The sequence below is a fragment of the Lissotriton vulgaris genome, chromosome 3_1, assembly GCF_964263255.1.
Source record: "Lissotriton vulgaris chromosome 3_1, aLisVul1.2, whole genome shotgun sequence".
In the NCBI taxonomy this organism is placed as follows: Eukaryota; Metazoa; Chordata; class Amphibia; order Caudata; family Salamandridae; genus Lissotriton; species Lissotriton vulgaris.
In genome coordinates this window covers 1,635,309,597-1,635,324,447 of record NC_141689.1, presented here as the reverse complement: position 1 = coordinate 1,635,324,447, position 14,851 = coordinate 1,635,309,597, and the positions used below count along the sequence as shown (strand labels likewise).

Sequence of the window (14,851 nt, the reverse complement as noted above, 5' to 3'; positions counted from 1 at the left end):
AAAATTACTTAAAAAGTGAATGGAAGTGAAAATCACTTGGTAAAGTGAATTAAGCATTACAGTCACACCATGCAGTGCTCAATCTTGAAACACAGATCTAGTGGCAAATTCACATCCAAGCCACAGTCCCAAAAGAGGTCAGAAGTTATGTCCAAACACAACATACATTGAATACCAAAGGACATATATGTACACTAGATTAGGGAAGTCCAGTCTTCCATGCGGTTCAGCCCAGTGTGCAAGCTTCGGGTCTTCAGAATCCAACGGAGTTCTTGTTTGTTGAGTAGCTGCTGTAAGTTGCCTCCACGGTTAGGGAGTTTGATCACCTCAATGACAGTCCATTTAAAGTCCATTTCAGAATGTGACAGTTCTGTAAAGTGATCAACCAGAGGTGCATTCAACGTTCTGCAGCGTATTCTGCTTCTGTGTTGACACAGTCTTGTACGCACCTTCTGTGTTGTTTGTCCTATATAAATCATGGGACATGGGCACACAATAGCATAAATAACATTAGTGCTATTACAATTCGAGAAATCTCTACGAGTATACTTGATGTCGTTGTGCGTAAACTCTTTACCTTCCATGGTACTACCACACATGGAACAGTTTCCACATTTAACGTGCCCTGTTAGCCGTGGGAGGCCCCAAAGATTGTCAATGGTTGTTGCTTGGGGTGGAGAGGGTAATGCTGCACGCACCAAATGGTCTTTTAAGTTCTTTGATTTCTTAAAGGCAAACATCGGTTTGTCTAATTGGAGCAGACCTGCATTGACCACTGGCCAGTGTTTTTTAATGCTCTTAGTGAGTGCATTGGATGCTGGAGAGAAAGTTGTCACACAGACCAGCCGGTCCTGTGTTTTTTTAACTTTGGGCTCTAACAATACTTCTCTGGGGCAGTACCAGGCTCTTTTTAGCGAGGATTTAATGAGTCTGCGTGGGTAGCCCCTGGCGCTCAGTTTGGTGCTAAGTACAGTGGCCTCTTTGAAATAATCATCTTTAAGGAAACAATTTCTTCTTAGCCTCAAAAACTGTGAATAGGGCAGGGAATCACGGAGGGCCCTAGGGTGGTTGCTCGTGTAACTCAACAAAGTATTACGCTCAGTTGGCTTCCTATATAGGCTAGTGATCAGAAGTCCTTCTCTGTCCTGTATCATGAGGTCTAGGAAGGGAATGCTGCAGTGGCTGGTGGTTAAGGTGTAAGTGAGCCCACTGCAATTACAGTTTAACCAGTGTAAAAATTGGGGTAATAGTTCTTCAGAGTCACTCCAGATCATGAAGATATCGTCAATATATCGCTTCCATAGGGCTATGCCACTATGGAAGGGATTCGACGTGGTAAGGATGCGTCCATACTCGAGGCTATCCATATACAATACCGCTAGGTTGGGGGCAAAAACAGCCCCCATAGAGGTACCTTTGATCTGGCCATAGTATTGGCCATCAAACAGGAAATAATTCTTGGATAGACAGATCTCTAGAAGTTGCAAAATAAATGTCGTTGGCATGCGATGTGGTCTAGGGCGTGTGTTGAGAATGTCTTGAATAACCAGCATAGAGTCGTTCTGTGGTATGTTGGTATACAGTGACTCGACGTCCAGAGTACAGAGCACACTGGACGTGGAATCAAAGGGACGTTCCTCTATCAGATTGATCATATGCATACTATCCCGAATATAGCATTGGGTAGTAGGCACAAATTCTTTGATGAAATAATCGACAAACAGACCAAGAGGTTCCAGGACTGAACCACATCCCGACACAATTGGTCGGCCCGGGGGATGTTCCAAATTCTTGTGCACCTTAGGAAGCGTGTATATCACCGGAGTGCGTGGTGATTGTGCATTCAGAAAAAGATATTCTTTCTTGCTGATGAAGCCAGAATCAAGCCCTTCCTTGGTGACTAATTGTATCAAGTTTTTTATCTCGCTAGTAGGGTTTCTGGGGAGTTTCACATAGTGAGCAGGGTTGTTTAATTGTCGAAGGATTTCCATTTTGTATGTATCAAGATTTTGTAAGACAATTCCACCGCCTTTATCTGCGGCTTTAATGACAAGTGCAGAATTGGATTTTAGGTTTGTGATTGCTCTTTTTTCGTCTAATGAGATGTTGTATGGTATAAACGAGTGGCGCTTCTCAATGGTTGAGAGATCATTCAGAACCAGTTTTTCAAAAGTAGAAATTTCTGGTGGTACCATACTGCTAGTAGGTGAAAAAATGGAAGGTGGTCTAAAAGGGGTATTAGATATTGGTGCAGGTTTTGGATGAAGTAGGAAAAAAGCATGTAGTCTCAGTTTCCTAAAAAAACGCAATAGTTCTGTTTGAGTGTCCAAATAATTAGGACGTATAGTTGGCACAAAAGACAGACCCTTACTAAGCAATGACAATTCACTGCTGGAGAGGGAATATTTTGTAAGATTAAAGATAGGCAAGGAGTGAGAAACTGCTGGATCACTAGGGATAGACATTTCATTCGCTAACAGGGGAAGCTGTGAATCTACCATTGGGAACTGTAAATCTACCATTGGTAGTGCTGGCGCCTGGTGCTGCGTTCGCCCGGTGGGTAAGGCCAACGTTGTGCTGGTTTGGTTTTCCCTCTCTTTGGGGGGTCGGCCTGGCCTCGCGGTAAAAAAGGCGGTCTATTGGATGGGCCAGGTGCTTCTCCTTGGTCAGAGTTGTCAGATGACTCGGCCGAAGTATCAGAAAAGTTGACTAATGTCTGTCGATTATTGTAACGACCCCACGGTCTTTGATTGTAGTTTTGGGGGCCACTGTATGCTCTGTTGGTATAAACATCTTTGACCAAGTAGGGATATGCTCTCTCCTGCGAAAAGTTTTTAATATCCTTTTTTACTTTGTTTGTTTTCTTATTCAACTCTATTCTGTGAAAGTCGCCTACAGTTTTTGTCACTTCATCTAATAATTTCTGGCAATCTGGTACAGTGCACTTGTCTTTGATTTGTTTTTCAATATCCAAAATCTCCAGTTCCAATTTCTTAAGTTCTTCAGTGGCAATGTCAATGCCTAGTGCCATCCACTGTCTAGAGCAGTTAGTGCTGATGTAACTGAACCCTGTGGTGTATTTTGGGTTGTCCGTAAATACCCCCGGTATGTTGCGGACTTGTAACCCTAGGGGAATAATTTTGGCCTTAAGATATTGGGTGAGAAGAAGAATCATAAGTTCTAGTCTGACTGCTTTTTTCTTAATTTTTTCTAGTTGATCACGAAGGGGGACATTGAGTGTACTAGGACTATCAGGAGTGTCTGTAAGTAAGGACGGACCTTCTAGGAGTTTCTTGAAATGCTCCTCGTCATATAGGGGCGTATGGTCTGACATGCCAACCAGGTTACAAGGAAGGAGGAGGGAATGGGGGGGTGGTCAGGAGGGTGTAAGTGGGAGGATGAACAAGGGAAAGTAACCCACTTCAAGAGGGGGTAAGGGTGCGAACCCTTGCAACCAGAAAGTTGCGCTACATAATCTTTTAAATAGAACAAGGGAACCCAGGACGCAATAAGCTAAGGACCATGGGTAGAAACTTATTTCAAAAGACAGCGGTCCTTAGAAAGGAAGGAGAATTAGAACAATAAATATAGACTCGATAGAACTATATTGTTAAGAATGCCCAGCCGGACACTTTAATTTCTTGATGAAAATAGTGTAAAACAAGGGAATAAAGCACACAGTGCGATGGAAGTGGGACACCAGCCGATGTCCAACCAACACACTTGGGGGACAGAACAAAGAGGAGGGAATATTCAGGCAACAGCAGGTTATCAATCAATGAAAATTGCAACAGTGATAATCCACATTGTACACACATGCATGTACAAATAATATATTAACTCTGCATTTAGTGTACTAATTGTCGACGACGTTTCGAACCATACATATTATTGGTTCATCCTCAGGACAAGGAATAATTGCCTAAAGAATTAGTAAATCAGCTTAAGCCCCTGAACAGACATAAATTTGTTGTACATACAAACAGAACAAACATATTACAGATTAAAAATGAGAGAAAGGGGAAACAAAAAAAGGTTGGAACATGTCAGTTAGTTGCTCGCTTGTCTTCATTGCATAATTATTGCCACACTCACTACATGCCAGAGTGTTTAAGGTGAGGAGGTGCGATACATGCCATGCACGCACAGTGAATTTCCAGATCAATCGAGTTGTATTTAATAAGACTGACGGCATAACCCGTGTTGACTGTGATACGAGGGGGACATATGTCCTTGCACTGGGTGACCGCAAAAGCAAGTGGTTTGCGTCGGTTCATAGTGTGAACGTCTCGTTAGTGACAAATTGTGACGTGGTGACTAATTGACAGAAGGTCATAATAGTGAACACAGCATGCGAACTCGTGAAGGACGTGAACCAGCTCTAGATGAACAGCTTACCAGTCCGGATATGGTGAGGGTCGTTTTTTAAAGAAAGTCTACTGACATTGGTGACTTTCTAAAGGCAAAAGAGGGGGATATGGTTTGTTAGAATTGGGGGTGGGCATGACCTTGCTATCGCCCATGGGGTTTTATAAAGAACTTACCTAGGGATTATATTCTGCCCAATTACTGTGGGGTCAAATGGGGAACAATGCCCAGGTACAATAATCTGCAGAGGGAAAAGCACAATAGAGTGCCGTTTTAGTTCGCCTAATGTTAATCCGGGAAACAGATTTTCGGAAAAAACGTTTACCAGATCGAGTGTTGTAAGCCTACTACACTCGTTCTGATAACCTACTGGTGACATCCAGCGCCACAATTGTAGAGCGCTCTCTGCCTACTCATTGAGGTTGATGCCCTATCCAAAATGGCCGCCCCGCCGAGCTGCGCTCCGATTGGCCAAACTGCCCCATGTGACCGCACTCGGGAACTCTAACACCGGGTCCCGAGACGTCTTCCCGGTTGTGAAGATATCCTCACGCTGTGCAAGGACCCCCATTGCGGACCTGCACCCTCCGGATTACAGGTAAGCGCTCTACAATTGTGGCGCTGGATGTCACCAGTAGGTTATCAGAACGAGTGTAGTAGGCTTACAACACTCGATCTGGTAAACGTTTTTTCCGAAAATCTGTTTCCCGGATTAACATTAGGCGAACTAAAACGGCACTCTATTGTGCTTTTCCCTCTGCAGATTATTGTACCTGGGCATTGTTCCCCATTTGACCCCACAGTAATTGGGCAGAATATAATCCCTAGGTAAGTTCTTTATAAAACCCCATGGGCGATAGCAAGGTCATGCCCACCCCCAATTCTAACAAACCATATCCCCCTCTTTTGCCTTTAGAAAGTCACCAATGTCAGTAGACTTTCTTTAAAAAACGACCCTCACCATATCCGGACTGGTAAGCTGTTCATCTAGAGCTGGTTCACGTCCTTCACGAGTTCGCATGCTGTGTTCACTATTATGACCTTCTGTCAATTAGTCACCACGTCACAATTTGTCACTAACGAGACGTTCACACTATGAACCGACGCAAACCACTTGCTTTTGCGGTCACCCAGTGCAAGGACATATGTCCCCCTCGTATCACAGTCAACACGGGTTATGCCGTCAGTCTTATTAAATACAACTCGATTGATCTGGAAATTCACTGTGCGTGCATGGCATGTATCGCACCTCCTCACCTTAAACACTCTGGCATGTAGTGAGTGTGGCAATAATTATGCAATGAAGTCAAGCGAGCAACTAACTGACATGTTCCAACCTTTTTTTGTTTCCCCTTTCTCTCATTTTTAATCTGTAATATGTTTGTTCTGTTTGTATGTACAACAAATTTATGTCTGTTCAGGGGCTTAAGCTGATTTACTAATTCTTTAGGCAATTATTCCTTGTCCTGAGGAAGAACCAATAATATGTATGGTTCGAAACGTCGTCGACAATTAGTACACTAAATGCAAAGTTAATATATTATTTGTACATGCATGTGTGTACAATGTGGATTATCACTGTTGCAATTTTCATTGATTGATAACCTGCTGTTGCCTGAATATTCCCTCCTCTTTGTTCTGTCCCCCAAGTGTGTTGGTTGGACATCGGCTGGTGTCCCACTTCCATCGCACTGTGTGCTTTATTCCCTTGTTTTACACTATTTTCATCAAGAAATTAAAGTGTCCGGCTGGGCATTCTTAACAATATAGTTCTATCGAGTCTATATTTATTGTTCTAATTCTCCTTCCTTTCTAAGGACCGCTGTCTTTTGAAATAAGTTTCTACCCATGGTCCTTAGCTTATTGCGTCCTGGGTTCCCTTGTTCTATTTAAAAGATTGCGTCTTCATAGCTGGCACAGGAGGGAAGTTACATGCACTTTAAGTTCGTACATGGAGACGGTGGGGTACACGTTAGGGAACATTTCTTGACCATAAAATTTATATTTCCTCAAGGGAAGGAACAAATATTGCTTACGGAACCAGAGGAGTGGCCCGATTTGAACAAATGGAAGGAGAACTACCCAAGGGTGTTTGGAGGCACAGTGGGGAAGATGGAAAAATTCCAACACAAGATCGTGCTCAAGGAAGGAGCCACCCCTGTAGCCCACAAGGTGAGGAACGTGCCCATAGCGGTAAGAGAGGCAGTTCAGACGGAACTCCAAGAACTGGAAAGGAAGGGCATAATCGAACCGATCACCTGCGCAGAATGGCTGGCGCCCTTGGTGGTAGTCATGAAACCCAACGGGAAGGTCAGGCTCTGTGTGGATTTGAGAGAACTGAACAAGAACATTGTCGTGGAAAAATTTCCCCTCCCCAGAATCGAGGAGATGTTGGCAAAGACCAGGGGAGTCAGGTGGTACTCCACTATCGACTTGACCTCGGCCTACCATCAGATAGCACTACACCCGGACAGCAAAAGCCTAACATCCTTCATCACCCCGTTCGGGTGCTACCGGTTCTGCCGCATGCCGTTCGGACTGGCCTCGGCGGCCGCAGTCTTTCAGAAAATGATGCACCAGCTGTTCAGAGACATCAAAGGCGTCCAGTATTTCCAGGACGACATTCTGGTGATGGGTCGTGACAGACTGGACCACGATCAGAAGCTGGGAAGAGTGCTACAGACGTTGGAGAACAAAGGCCTCACAGCAGAGTGGTCCAAGTGCCGATTGGGCCTGGAATCAGTGACGTATCTAGGACATGAAATCGGAGTGCAGGGCGTCACACCCAAGGCTGAAAACGTAAAAGCAATTGCAGAAGCTCCACCCCCCAAGAACAAGGAAGAGGTCAGGTCATTCTTGGGGATGGCGGAGTACTACAGCAAGTTCGTGGTACACTTTGCATCGAAGACCCACCACATGAGGTTGTTGACCAGGGAGAGCACAGCGTTCCAATGGACACCGGAAGCGCAAACCGAGTTCGAGATTATCAAGAAGGACGTCACATGAGCTGTCCCACTCAAGGGATGCGACCCACAAGGCACCACAGTACTCACGACCGACGCTAGTGACAAGGGCCTGGGGGCCGTGCTCATGCAAGACCGAGGAAGAGGTGAGATGGAGACAATCAGCTTTGCATCCAGGGCGTTGACGGACACTGAGAGCAAATACAGCGTGATTGAGAAGGAGATGCTGGCGGTGGTATGGGCCATGACGAGATTTCGGCAATTCCTGTGGGGCACCCGATTCCTACTAAAGACAGATCACAAGCCACTGGTAAAGGTACTAACGTCCAGTGGACATGCCAATGCTACTCCCCGGATATCCAAAATGACTCTAAAATTACTCGAGTTCAGGTATGATGTGGAGTACATCCCTGGGAATAGGAACCGAGTAGCTGACTACTTGAGCAGGGCGGCTGCCATGGAACCAGGGGAGGAAGACCCTGCAGGCAGAGGGGAGCTGGTAGCTCTCGTAGAAGACCAGGAGAAGCTAATCAGCCTGCAAGAATGAACAGAGGCATATGAGGAGGACACAAATATGAAGGAGGTGAAAAAGCACACTGTACAAGGATGGCCAGACAAAAGGAATGTGAGTGAGAGCATGAAGCCGACTACGAGGTGAGGGAAGAACTGTCGCTAGGAGATAAAGGGGTATTCATCTACAGAGGAGACAAGGTGATCCCCCCAAGGAACCTCACCACCAAGCTATTGGACCTGCTGCACGAGGGCCACTTAGGCATAGGGAAACTCAAGGCAAGAGCTAAACAAAACTACTGGTGGCCAGGCATGGACATAAGGGCGGAAAGGCATGTCAGGGAGTGTCCACAATGTCAAGGAGCGGATAAGACCCTAAAACCTTTGAGGCCAGCGTTAGGGAAGTTTGACCCCCCTTAAATCCGTGGGAAGAACTATCTATAGACATTTTGGGACCCGTCCTAGATGACCAGGGCACACAGAAGTACGTGTGCGTACTCATGGATCGATACTCTAAGTGGCCGGAGTTGAAAGTGGACGAGTCCATGGACACAGAGAACATCTTAAAGTTTCTGTCAGAGACCTTCACAAGGGAAGGAATCCCCAAGTCCATTCTGAGCGATAATGGCCCCCAGTTCACGTCGGAAAGGTGGAACAAGTTTATGCAAAAAAACGGCATCACCATCAAACACATGGCAATTTACCATCCAGCCGGAAATGGCCTAGTGGAGCGATTCAATAGGGTAGTGATGGGAGCCATACAAGCCGCCATATCCAGTAACAAAGACTGGGAGAAAGCGCTAGAGAACATGGTGTGGGCCTACAGAATAACCCCCACCGGCACGGGGTACAGCCTGTTTCAAATATTGAGAGGGCGAGAACCCTTCACATATGACAACAGGATCTGGAAGGAAAAGGTCATCACCAGCGAGTGGTCCCCTGCAGTGGTACGGGCCAACCTGGAAAGGGCACAAACAATCTACACCAACTACTACAACAAACAAAGGAATGTGAAGGGGACAGGTCTGGAAAAGGGAGAGTGGGTGAGAGTAAAGCTAGCCACTCTACAGAAGAAAGGGGACAGCAAGTATAGCAAGCCTATGCAAGTCAAGGAAGTGTATGATAGAGCGGCCCTGCTGAGCGACGGAAACGTGTGGTCTCAGGACTGCATGGCCCGGTGCAACAAGGTATTGAGATGGGAACAACCTGGAACGGAATGGGAAGAAGTGGACGAATTGAACACAGAAAGGGGACAAGGCGGAAGTGAGCAATGCGACGGAGCAAGTGCAGAGAAGGCGCGAGAAGGTGAAGAAGCGAGCGAGAGTCAAGGAGCTGAGATGGACTGGCCAGGGAGAAGCATGAATGATGATGGAGTGGTGAGTGAAGAGATGGAAGGAACTGGAATGCAGTATCAAGGGACTCCGGGGAGCCCTGTCAGGGTTACCAGGAGCGGAAGGCAGGTGGTGAGGCCCTCCAGATTACGAGACTTTGAATTGGACAATGGTTTGTAAGTGACTGCTTAAAGTTCAGTAAAAGGGGGAGATATGTAGCGTTCTAGTTTATGCACGTCACGCAGACGTGACGTGCGGCGGCCATGTTGGCGGCGATGCGCGCGCAATCCATTGCGCGCCGAGAATCGTACTGAGAGCAGCGCCGGCCGGCGCTCCTCGGATATATTATACTTGTCCTTAAATAAAGCAGAGTTGAACCATAGGAATGCTGCGCGTGTGTGCTTGGCAGCCGTGGGGTGTTTGCGCCACCTCTCTGGCCTATTCGCCGCTTCTGTGGGTAGCTGTGGCGCTGCCACGCTCCTCGGTTTCACCGTACCTCAGGTGTGTCCTGCTGTGTTCTGGTGGTTCGTCTCGTCGGCAGGGCAGTGCAGGGTAGACCTTGCCCGGGTCTGGATGGGCCAGATGACTGTGTCTGGTTCTTTCTATACCGTGTGGCTGCCCACGTGGAGGGTCCGTTTTTTTTTTCTATTGTGGTCGTCTGGAAGGCACCTCCCGACCTCGTCGCCACTGTAATGTTGCTGAATAACCACAGGCAGCAGGTATGTATGGTTCAACTCTGCTTTATTTAAGGACAAGTATAATATATCCGAGGAGCGCCGGCCGGCGCTGCTCTCAGTACGATTCTCGGCGCGCAATGGATTGCGCGCGCATCGCCGCCAACATGGCCGCCACACGTCACGTCTGCGTGACGTGCATAAACTAGAACGCTACATTCTGCTCACAGTTTGGAATATATGAATTAAAAGAGCCACTAGAATAGTCTCTTAATTTATTAATTAATGTAGTAGAACAAATTGTACAAAAAAGGCACCAGAACGCATACAAGCACCATACTCCATTTCTGTTTTATTTGCTTAAATACCAAACCGGAGGCAGTTTTAGATTTCGGGGTTTCAACAGATTTTTTTTAAATTGTTTTTCAAGTGATCGTTTTAAAGTGGCTTTGGTTCTTTTCGAGAATTGGTGAAGGATGTCGTCCTTAGATTTGCACAATGGCCATTTATTATTTGTATCAACTGATTACAATATAACCCTCTGGACTTTATCAGTGCGGGGAAGCATTTTCCATTCAGGCAACTGTCGTTTGGACTAACTAACGTCTGTTCCCAGTGTTTTCACAAAGCTTTTAGCCATAGTTACAGCCAGTTTGAGAGTGAGCTCAGTGCAGATGTAACTGTACTCGTGCAACTGAATAATTTAAAGCAGTTCCAGACCCAATCTAGTTTTTATTCCCAATACAGGAAGGACGCTATCGGTACTTTTTACCAAGAGATCCCTTATACATTCTGTAGAATTCATTCAGTACTTAAGGCAAGAATTCAGGGATAGACATTGCATAGCTGAACATCTATCCTTCTGGTAGAAAAGTTCCATGTGTAAGAAAGACTGCCTCTCTTTTTCTAGCGAAAGCCATCTTCAAGCAATAGCATCTTCCTTTTCTTGGTATGTATATGTGGCCATGATGGGTTAATTATCGAGTTTTCAGGACACAGTGATTTCAGCATCCAGACAAGTGAACAGGTCTTGCCATTGTTTCTTAGAGTGGTCTAAGGCTATCAGAGTTATCTTAAAGAAGAATGTTTACTGCCTAGCCTTTCATCCTTCTCAGACTGATACGTTAAGTAAATGGAGTGGCCTAATACTAACACCTGTTATTTTGAGCACTGACAAATTGGCACAGCTTGTGAACCAGGTACCTTTTACGAAAAAGTCGTGATTATTTTTAATATTATTGCTATTTTTACTAATAATAATTCTTAGTAGTAGTAATTTGGTCTATGTTTGAACCTCATATAGTTGCACCTTCAGGTTCTTGCTAGTAATCTTGGATTTTTTCGTTGATCACATGGGCTAGAAGAGTGTGTGAGCCACCTTCTACTATTTCACAAATAAATATTTGGCACAGATAATAAGGGCTTTTCTTTGCTTTTAACCTACAACAGTCTGAATCCACTTTTAGTGCATTTTTGAGTCATTACAATTTAAGTACAGAACGATGTTGAATGGTGACCTGCTGGGGTTAGCAGACCACCATGTCTGTGAATGCTTTTAAATATAGACAACTGCCTACTCCTAAAAAACGTTTATGTCCACATTCTCAAGGGGTAAGAGGTCACCTGAGGACCCTTCCTGTATGCGAATGGTTTACCATAGATTTTGGATTTTAAATTGGTGGTAAAAAAGAAATGATTTGCAGCCGGCTTTCGGCCACAAAACATTATTGCAGATCATTACAGAATCAGTACTTGAAAGGGATACCCTTGACACTTCCCTTCCAAAATTGCAGTGGAGGACACTCCTTCTCACACCTGGTGGCTAAGGCATGGAACAACCTCCCCCTGCACCTCCGAACCGCACCATCGACTCAGGAAAGAACTCAAGACCTGGAAGTTCTAATGAACAAGCCACCGCCCAGCAAATAGCTTCTCCAACGCCTTGAGACCCTCACAGGTGGTCTGCATCACTATATACATGTCTGATCGATTGATAGCTATTCCTTAATGTTTACACAAGCCATTTAACAATTCTGAAAATCTTTTCCGAAACGTTAATTGGATTTAGTACATTACAAAAAGTGTTTTACCTGTTGCAGAACTTCAGATTTACCAAATCTGAGGGTTTGTTACAGTGAAAAAACTTTGTATATGAGGTTCCTAGTTCAATAGTGACCAGTAATGCAAACAGCGTTTACAACGCTGTTTCCCCAACGCAATGGCTTTACAACGCAGTAGTTACAACGACTGCATTGTTACCACGCATGCCATTACATCACAAGTCGTATCAGCGTCTTGCTGTAGGGGACGTGCAACACCAGGGAATGTGTTGGATTTTAAATCCAACACCTTCCCTGCTGTTGTGCAAACTGGAGTAGGGATAGTAATTGATGCTATTCCTAAGTCCAGCGCGCCCCCTACAGTAAGCCATTGAAACGGCTTGCGATGTAATGGCACGAGTCGTAACAACGCAGTTGTTGTAATGACCACGTTGTAAAGCCATGCGGTGAGAATGTATGCGTTGTAACATTATACATTCAACCAGTACATATGCATGCTATAAGGCAACAAAAAAAAGAAATAATTGCTCATTCCACAAAAAGATAGCTGCTACAGCTTTCTAAGGGGTAATCCCATGAAGATCTGTATATTAACTCCTTTTCGTCTTTGCACATTTTGGCAAAGCATTATTATTTTGATTCTGATGCTCAAGCAGAGGCAATGTTTGACAGGGACGTGGTTCGGCAAATGTTCAAAACATACATTGCATTTCGATGGGGGTTTCATATTTGCTTCATCTTTATTTATTGGGGTTTGCTGGGAAAATCCTTCACGGATAAAGAATCTGCAAAGGAAATACTATTCCCTTGAGACAAATTGCACGTACCTGCAATCAGGTTAGTTCTGATGGGTAGTTTATTTATTTGTATATTTTCAATAGTCTAGGACGTTGTTAATTCTGGTTGTTACACCTTGCAGTGGCTAAGGGCATTCATATCATACTCTGCCACACTATGATGATATTTAACGATTTCCAGTCCCACACTCTGGCTAGTGGGATACATTATAAATCCTCAGCAGAGGATCTTTTTGCACCTTGCTTGAAGTGACATATCTTTCATTTATTTTGCATGGGTTGCCACTGATCATAGTGATTAACTGTTCGATTGTGTCTTGCATGTTATTTCTTAGACCTGCTCTATGGAAGAAATTAAGAGGCTTTGCTTAGAACAATTGGAGCTGGTGTCTGAGAAAAAACTTCTGAAGATTCTTGAAGGTAAATATTACTTTGCTGCATTCTTTGCCATTACAAGTTTGATAGTGTTTCCTCCAGTGAGTTGGGTAAGTAAAGTGAACAACTTCTCACAATCTATCCTTCAATGCAAGAGACTATCTCAAAAATAAGGTAGTGTGGGACAGATGCATGAAGCATTTTTGCCTTCGCCGAAGGTCCAATTCTTGGAATCTGGCCTTTTACGACCACAAAAAATGCTTCTTTTGTATGTATGAAACACAAATTGCTATTTGGTAACATGTTACTGAATTGCAGTTTGTGTTTGCAACCAAAAACTGAATCGATATTTGGAAAGGAGTGTTCAGGCCATCCTTTCCAAATACCGACTTGGTATGGGTTGGATTAAGGTTTTGTGATCAAAATTAATATTTTAACAATTTCTCAGGAGAGTTGATTAGCTTTCCCTTTTTTTAATGTTGACAAACATTTGTTTTAGCTGTAGACAGTGGTCTTGGGGACCACTGCCTATTCCTAAAATAGTTTACATAAACTTTTCATTTGTTTTTTTTGTTAAATAGATCCTGTTTTCCTTTAAGGAAAACCTTTTTTTCTTTAATTGCTTTGGTTCTAAGCAGTTACAGACTTGGAGGTCTGCTGACCTCAGTGGGCCACCATCCTTGTGATGGCTGCAATTTATAGTGGTTTGCAATTTGCAACCTACCTCATTAATATTCATGAGGTAGGTCTATTTGCAACTCACTACGAATCAGATTTTTGAAAAACAACCTATTAGTACATATGGAGGTTCATTAAAACAGAATGGATTTGTTAAAAGTCTATGCACAATTTGTGACCAATTTTACCAAATACATTCTTTCTACACTGGCTTTTAATTCCCTATTTAATTGTAGTATGGCTACATTGAGAACTTCAAAGGGTAGAATGAGTTGGTGAGATGTTAAAAGCTATACTCAATATGCTGGAGACATAACTTGAATCTCTTGTAGGGCTGAAAAAGTTGCTGATGTAGAGCTTCCAGTGTCCACTGAAAGCTTGCACTCAGGGGTTTGTATGTTAGGGTCATTCTACAAACTTCTGTGCTGACTTCTATGTGTGGAAACCCCTCTGCATTCGGGTCTGCAAGAAGTAACAGACTTCATAAGAATACTATTATGTATATTGTAATTTGTATGCTATAAAAATATTTTGTTTCACAGAAATATGGAGCAAAGTATAACCCACGTGTTTTACACATATGGTCAACCTCATCTAAATGCATTTGAGTTCTTATAGTGTTATCAAGCAAAGAAAGGCAATGCTTGCAGTCCATGGCTGCTTAATCTAAGGAAGTCTTCAAAATTTCCCACTGAGACTTCTGAACCCCTCTTCCTGTTCTCCCCAATTGACTGGCGGTTCCTGTGAATTGTGTCAAATATCTCCTGAATTGGTGCATTTTTAGTTTTACAGCTTCTTCATATTTTATCCAAGGTCCTTGGAGCTCACCCTAATCCACCTTAGAGCATTGTACTTCTTTTTATTACAGTCCCAGGTAATCCACTAAGGTCACCCAAACTCTTGGACCTTTGAAGGGGTGTAGTCCACAGGTAGGGTCCTAGTTAACTTTACTGAAGTCTTATTGTTGCTGCTGTTTTTCATTGAGGATATGCTTAATTATTTTTACAATTTATGTTTAAGGTATTTTCCTTAAATTGCTACATTACTTTAATACACCAGTAACTCCACATTCAACATACTTCTTTTTTTAAAAAT

At 43.9% G+C, this 14,851-nt stretch overlaps 1 protein-coding gene across 3 annotated transcripts in view; it reads left to right on the top strand.

Annotated features, from left to right (window-relative positions):
- Positions 1 to 14,851, top strand: part of CAAP1 (caspase activity and apoptosis inhibitor 1) — a 296,318-nt gene that overhangs the window by 125,559 nt on the left and 155,908 nt on the right. For all 3 annotated transcript variants that reach the window (XM_086962118.1, XM_086962119.1, XM_086962121.1), the window contains exon 4: positions 13,039 to 13,123. In XM_086962118.1, coding sequence (XP_086818244.1) covers positions 13,039 to 13,123 — 85 coding nt within the window. The remainder of the gene's footprint in view (positions 1 to 13,038; positions 13,124 to 14,851) is intronic.